The 8,067-nt window shown below is 34.8% G+C and overlaps 1 protein-coding gene across 2 annotated transcripts in view; it reads left to right on the top strand.

Annotated features, from left to right (window-relative positions):
• Positions 1-2,587, top strand: part of BRINP3 (BMP/retinoic acid inducible neural specific 3) — a 531,587-nt gene extending 529,000 nt beyond the window's left edge. For both annotated transcript variants that reach the window (XM_003410835.4, XM_010590937.2), the window contains one exon: positions 993-2,587. In XM_003410835.4, coding sequence (XP_003410883.1) covers positions 993-2,109 — 1,117 coding nt within the window. In that variant the 3' untranslated portion in view covers positions 2,110-2,587. The remainder of the gene's footprint in view (positions 1-992) is intronic.
• Positions 2,588-8,067: the final 5,480 nt, after the last annotated feature.

Here is an 8,067-nt window from a genome sequence, read left to right on the forward strand (position 1 = left end):
AATGCACTTAACCCTTATTCAAATAACTAGTAGTTGGTTTTAATATTTTCATCTGCTTCCTTGAGCAGGTGGTAAGAATAAAATCAAACAGGTTTTAAAAATGTTTCTCTCTTCTCTCTCAGTTTCAATATTGCTAGAACTCTAAGATTTAAATACCTTGATCGACAACTTAGCCTTGTTTATTTTTCTTCCACTTTTCTTTTAACTTCTATTCAGGCTACCTGCTACAATCACTACCAAGAGTGAATGAATGAACAATCATCATTTATTGTCTCTAATTCTACCCCCTAGATATTTTATGATAAAAGTACTTTTATTTTCTGTTGTTCACTATTATTTCCAAGCAATAACTGCTCCAATTCCATTCATGGTAAACTTCCAAGTAGGCCTGAAATTTCTGCAGAAGGTATCATGTTCAGAAATGCTGTATTCTAATTTGAATCAAATATATGTATACCTGGAAACCCTGGGGCTTAGTGGTTAAAAGTTCGGCTACTAACCAAAAAGTCAGCAGTTCAAATCCACCAGGCGCTCTTAGGAAACCCTATGGGGCAGTTCTAAATTGTCCTTAGGGTCACTGTGAGTCAGAATGGACTGTATCTGGGATCTTTGGTGGCCAGTGGTTAAGAGCTTGACTGCTAAACAAAAGGTGGGCAGTTCCAATCTACCAACTGCCCTTTGGAAGCCCTATGGGGCAGTTCTACTCTGTCCTGTAGGGTCACTGTGAGTCAGAATCGACTTGATCGCAATGAGTTTGATTTTTTTTTTTTATTGCTTATATCAATATCTAATCTTGCATACTGATCAATAACAATATATATGTAGTATTTTTTAAGTTATGAACTACATCCCTCTTTTATCTCTTTTGATAGCTGACTGCAGATAAACTGAAGACATGATAGGGCAGCTTTCTAGAGCTAAGGTTTACTTTATTACAGTACTCAATAATAGTCTTTGTATTTACATAAATTTGTTTTGTTTTGTATTTCTAGAACCTCCACATACTGGCTCACTCGTATCCAGTCTTTTCTCTACTGCAATGAGAACGGCCTCCTGGGCAGCTTTTCCGAAGAGACCCACTCCTGCACATGTCCAAACGACCAGGTGGCCTGCACCTCGTTCCTGCCCTGCACGGTGGGCGATGCCTCGGCTTGCCTTACCTGTGCCCCAGACAACCGCACGCGGTGTGGCACCTGCAACACCGGCTACATGCTGAGCCAGGGGCTCTGCAAGCCCGAAGTTGCTGAGTCCACGGATCACTATATTGGCTTTGAGACGGATCTGCAAGACCTTGAGATGAAATACCTGTTGCAGAAAACAGACAGACGAATAGAAGTCCATGCTATTTTTATTAGCAACGACATGCGCCTCAATAGCTGGTTTGACCCCTCCTGGCGTAAGCGGATGCTTCTCACCTTGAAGAGTAACAAGTACAAGTCAAGTCTGGTCCATATGATCTTGGGTCTCTCTTTACAGATTTGCTTAACTAAAAACAGCACCTTGGAACCAGTGTTGGCCGTTTATGTCAATCCCTTTGGAGGAAGCCACTCTGAGAGCTGGTTTATGCCTGTGAATGAAAACAGCTTTCCAGACTGGGAGCGGACTAAGTTGGACCTTCCCCTCCAATGTTATAACTGGACGCTGACTCTGGGCAACAAGTGGAAGACATTTTTTGAGACAGTACATATCTACCTGAGAAGTCGCATCAGGTCAAACGGTCCCAATGGCAATGAGAGCATTTACTATGAACCTCTGGAATTTATTGACCCTTCCCGCAACCTGGGATATATGAAAATCAATAACATTCAAGTGTTTGGCTACAGCATGCACTTTGACCCTGAAGCAATTCGGGACTTAATTTTGCAGCTGGACTACCCCTACACTCAGGGATCCCAGGACTCAGCCCTTTTGCAACTACTAGAAATAAGAGACCGTGTAAATAAACTTTCCCCACCTGGTCAGCGTCGTCTAGATCTTTTCTCTTGCTTACTTCGTCATAGACTCAAGCTGTCTACTAGTGAGGTGGTGAGAATCCAATCTGCTCTGCAGGCGTTTAATGCCAAATTGCCAAACACAGTGGATTATGACACGACCAAATTATGTAGTTAACCATAAATGTCAAGCACAACCCAAAATCTTGAAGGAGTTTTTACAGTGCTTTTGTGGAACAGTTTATGTTTGGAAGAGTAAATTTAAATTGTCTTTTCAATATCTGTCTTATATCAGTCAATAACATTGGATGGCAATTTACACACATGAACTTGCTGACAATGAATATATTATACAGCAGTTTTGGTTTATGAATGAAATAAATACTGACACCAGTCTAGAAGATGTTCTACTTTTTACAATAAATTTCATTTGTAATTTTATATGTTCCGTGGCAATGCTTTTGTGCATTACATCTTCTAGAGGGAGCATAAAAAGATACCAATAAAATTTTGTAGCTGAACAGTTATTAAAAAGAAGTGCTGTGGGATTCCTTTTTTTTGCCCCCCATTACATGAGTTCTATTTTGGTATAGTTTGTAAGTACATAGTGAGAAAAATCATCCAGATTTTTTTTTTCAATAGATAAACAGTTGAAAGTCCCTTTTAATACTCTTTAATAGAAAACCCAACTAGGCAGAATGCTCAGTATTCAGTTGGTTTTTTATGTTTAACAGTATAATGGTAGTGGTATGTTTATAAACCTTTCCTAGAGACACCATCATCATTTAAATAGATAAAAGATTTCTCAAGTCAAAAGCAGAACATTCCAGCAAACATACATAAAAATCAGTGTGATTATCAGCATATTATGGAGAATGTAAACCCTTAATTTCCTTAGTAACGTGCCATGTCATTCTCTTTCTGCATTCTAATAACTAACAATCAGCATACTCTACACACTCATTTTCATTTCAAGTACTAAAAACCTAGTTATTCTAGCACTTTACCCATGTCGGTAAAATATCACTAGAATTCACAAATTATCATGTATTGGAATAAAATAAATGCTCAAATAACTAAATTCAAACGTAAATAGATGTATTTATTTTTCTCTCAGAGAAACAACTATTGTTAAAAGATACTTTGAAGAGCCAGCTATTTCAATATAAAACTGATTTTAGTTCCAATTTTTGGTTTGAAAGTTAAACTAAGATCCCATATTATCGGTGTATAATATTAAATGTACTAGTACTTTTCAGAGTACTTTTTTATGAATTTAAATAGTATTTTTGTTTAGGTATATAAATGTATCTGTAAAGTGTGTTTGTAGTATTTATCCCACAGCTTTTGTCTAGGTATTTTATAAATATTTCCTCATAATTTAAGCAAATGCATTGCCCAGATCAGCTCTCCTGTTGAGGTTGTGAAGGAATTTCTAAGGACACAGCGAAAGAAAACAACATAGCTGGAAAGACTATGATAGGTGACAAAAAGATTGCACAGTCATTCTGGATTCTTGGGCTAATTGTTTTCAATTACGAAGCAGTATAAGGGCAAGTAGACATTTTAGACACAGATGCTCACTGAATACCTACCACACAAAAACATTGTTATTCCACCTAGGATCTGGGTAGCTGAATTTCTTACTTTGTTCAAGTGAGTTTTTTTTTTTTTAATTTGCTTTCTATTGTTGTAGGTTTTTCAGTAGTAAATACATACAATTATTAAACATTCATCATCTTTCTAGTATCCTATCCTGTATTTTCTTCATTTAATTCCAAGAACAGTAACTTTTGGGTTATTATTTCCTTTTTCTTAGTGAAAAAAAAAAAAGAGTGGTTTGTCAGATTCTCCAAGATCACACACCAAGGCAATGAAAGACCAAGATTCTAGCAGATTTTCCTGGAATAAATCTGTCTTCTTTTCATCTCACCATTGAAATTTAAATCAATCGTGCTATTGCATTTAGTGTCATTACCTACAAAGCTGTATGGAATCACTTAAGAAATGGAGACATAAGTCAACTAACATTATGAAACACATACCTTCACATTACCTGAAAAGTTGCATAAAACCAGCATTTCATCATTCAAAATCAATCATTTACAGAGTGACCAGGCTTATCAAACATAGGCAATCGTTTCAAAAGATATCTGCTGGGAAAGTCACAGCTGCGTCGAGGGCCTCTTTTGGAAGAGTCTTGGAGGCCCAGCGGTCCAGGGGTTCTGAGCCCCAGAAACCGCTTGAGCAACATGCGGCATGCCCAGTGCTCTGAACCACAATTCCCTAGTACTTAAGAAGATTGTCAGCAATGCTAATAATTTTATGGATGGCTTATGAGTGAGAAGTTTCTACAGCCACAGATAAGGAAGAGCATAACTAGGGTTTTATCCTTGGACTTCTTGTGCCTGGCATAGAACAAATTATTTTATCTTCAACTGTCTTGGTAACACCCTTTGAGTGACTCCTTTGTATCTCTCTGTGTAGTTTCCCACTGAAAGTAGAGAATATGAATTCCTTTCTCTGAAAGTTGTGCCTAAGGTAACATGAATACAATACAAATAAGTGTACCAAACAAACTCAAAAGTCCTATACAAATTTATGGATAAATAATCAGCACACTCTTTTCATGTTCCTATTTCTCACATACCACTGGATGTTGTGTAGTATCCTGTAAACAATGGACTAAATGACCTGTGTTAATACAATATGTGTTTACCAAAGGTTACATGTTATTTCCTTATTCTGGATGGGAGAAAATACAGCCCGTAAGCATTTCGATTTTTCTCCATAGCCCTATATAAAATCATTTCTGCTCAATTTTTTTAGAAATTTGACAAATTTTAATAAAAATTACTGTTAAAATCTGGTTTAGAACAAAAGTTATTTAAAAAAAACAGAGTATTTGACTTCTTTTTCATATATTGGCTTTTTGATATACCTAGTTCAGGTCTTTAAATTTATCTTGAATTTAATACATTCAATAAAACTTGGAATTCTGAAAATAAAAACTTATTAAGAATATATTCTCTCTAGAAACATATGTTACTGCTCCAAATATTTTCATGAGCAATGTAGTTTAACCTGACTTGGTATCCCCAGAATCTCAAAATGGGTTTATAGCCAATTAAACCAATATCCAAATAGTCACTCTCAGTTCAATAAAAATCCTAAAATTGCTGTCAGTTTTCTCTAACTGAACTTAAATAAAGATGATCCATTTTTCTCCATTTTTTTATTTTATTTATTTTTTTTGTGATTCTTGTCAAAATATGAAAAAATATTTTGGAAGAAAGCAGACCAGGGGTCGCCCTGTAATCCTATATGTCCTTTAAATAACACTTCCATTTTTGTTCCTTTCATTTTACATATTGAATTTCTCTTCGTTTTTCACAAACATAAAATTTACTCATTTGAAGAAAATAACCCATCTGAAACAACTTTTAAAAAAGTCTCTGCTAAAGTAGGAGTTATACATTATAGTAATTCAGCTGGAAACTTGGAAGTTTTGGAAACCTAGTATAAAAGACATCTTTTTAAATAATAAAATTGACTTAAGATTTTATAGGTCTTCCAAATCAACATGAAGATTGAAAAGAATGCATTAAATAAATCAAGCTTTTTGAAGCTGTGGTAACAGTCTCATTTTGAGTTCGCTCCTGGATGACTTAAGCTGACTTGAGTTTTCCCTATGGTCATAGGTCATAAGTACTATAAATTGAAAGCAAGATGTACAGATGCTAAAATGTGTGTTATTCTTAGGAAAAAAAAAAAAGTCAAACCAGCTGAATTTTAACACTTGGGAGTTTGCATTTTGCCATGCCCATTCACTGTACCATCCATTCCTTCACCTTCATAATCGGATTTACGTTTCTATCTCCAGCCTTTTCTAGTCCAAAAATTTGAAGAAGTACACTTCAAGCACCTCCTAATAATTCCAATACTTACTAAACACATCTTAGTTAACTGGGATTTTTAATGCACATCTCCATTTCTTTTGCATAAAGGCAATATTGGCTATTTTAATAAACTACAAATGATCGATGAATTAGAATATCTATGACAAATCATTCAACGTTTAGAACATAGAGGTCAAGTGTGATAAATTAGTGTACATAAGTTCAAACCAAAGCCGAAATCCTGCACTTGAAATGATCTAATATGCCAGCAATCAGACTAACTAGGTGTGACTAAAGTTCTGTTTGATTTTATGATTATACAGTACAGCTATCACATAATTTCTATACTATATAATATTTGATTATTTAAATATCCGTGAAATACCATGAGTGAAGCACTGTTCTTAGGGTATGGAAAAAAAAAAAAAAAAGCGACTGCTATCTAGTCAATTCGGACTCATAGTGACCCTATAGGACAGAGTAGAATTGCCCCATAGGGTTTCCAAGGATCAGCTGGTAGATTCAAACTACCGACCTTCTGATTAGGTCTTGCCCACTGCCCCACCAGTAAATATATGGATTTTTGAGGTAAGATGGTGAGCTCACTCATTCTCTACCACCAACCAGCATTAGTCGGGCAGAAAACAACCCTGAAAGGGTCTTTAAAATTGCAAGGATGAGTAAATAGGAAAAAAAAGGGGCAGGGGAGGGGTCTAAGAAGACTATCTAGCAATCATGGAGAACATAATCTCAAAATGCCAACAATAATAGTTCTAGAAATTATTTACTACAGGAAACTGAAATACATTTCATAATTCATGCAGATGCATTTAAAGAGGTATTGCCAGCATTCTTGATTTTGAGGTCTTTTTTTTTTTGGCCTTTTTATGATAACTTGTGGACAGTTTTTTTTTTTTAATATGCCAACTCCAAATCACTAAATTGGGGAAGTAAGTAAAAATTACTGTATAGAATGAATATGTCGTATATTTATGCAGATTATAATATAGCATTTAGACTTGGATAATTAACATAAATATGCTATAAAAGTAACAGTAGAAGTTAAAAGTGTTTCCAAATACAGAACTAATAACCAACCAGCTTAAAATTGTAAGGAAAACAAAAGAGGCTTTAAAGTTTTCTAGCAAAAGTTAGATCCTTATTTCTAATACAGTTGATTATTTCTCTCGCCATATGTTGGTAACACCTTAATACAAAGGGAGAAACCATAAAGGACAATAAACTTAACTAGATTAATAGAAGAAATAAATTTATCAATAAAATTGCTGCCAAAAATTAACTATTTTGGAAATACATATTATGCTGTTGGAAGATCAGATCAATAGTGTAAAGATGAGAATTCCATCTCAAAGTAATTTTTAAGTTTACATCTGATTAAACTAACTCTTTTAAAGAAGTCTTATTTTTTACCAACTTAGCAAAATAATTTCAAAGTTTTTTTGGAAAAATGAATGGTTGTGAACAAACAAAATATTTTGAAAATTGACCAGTTAGTGGGAACATCCACACCCAGATATTGAAACGTGTAAGTGGTATCATAAAGAAGACATATACCTCAGTGGAAAAGAATATGAAACCTAGAAACATATTGTGGTAGGTGTGAAAACAGTATTATATGATAAAACGATCGTTTTAAGTGATCAAAGACAAAGTTTATCAGGTTGGGACATGTAGCTTTCTATATGGGAAAAAATAAACAGAAACAAAATTCATACCGTAAAGCAAAAGCAAGGAACAAATTATATTCTATCTGTTTACAGTATAAAACCTTTCACAAAAAATAATTTAAGGTTGCAAACTGGGGATGTTCCTATGTTAAAAGGTTATTCTTCAGGACAGCACTGCCTAATAGAAATATAACGTAAGCCACAAACGCAAGGTATGTATGTAATTTTAGATTTTATTGTAGCTATAGTTTTTAAAAAGTAAGAAGAAATGATGAAATGAACCTTAATAGTATATTTTACCTAAAACAATGTATCCAAGGTGATGTAATTTCAAGCATAATCAATATAAAACATTATTCCATTTTGTACTATGTGTTAGAAATCCAGCTTGTAGTTTACATTTACATCCACCCCAATTCTGACTAGCTGCATTTCAAGTCCACAATAATCCCAGGACGGGTATTGGGTGATGCTTTAGTAGAGCAGCTCTTGGCTGTGACTCACTCTGCTGAGCAGCCCAAACTATGAAGTGGCTTTCCTAGGTAGGAG

Source organism: Loxodonta africana, chromosome 25 (genome assembly GCF_030014295.1).
Source record: "Loxodonta africana isolate mLoxAfr1 chromosome 25, mLoxAfr1.hap2, whole genome shotgun sequence".
Taxonomy (NCBI): Eukaryota; Metazoa; Chordata; class Mammalia; order Proboscidea; family Elephantidae; genus Loxodonta; species Loxodonta africana.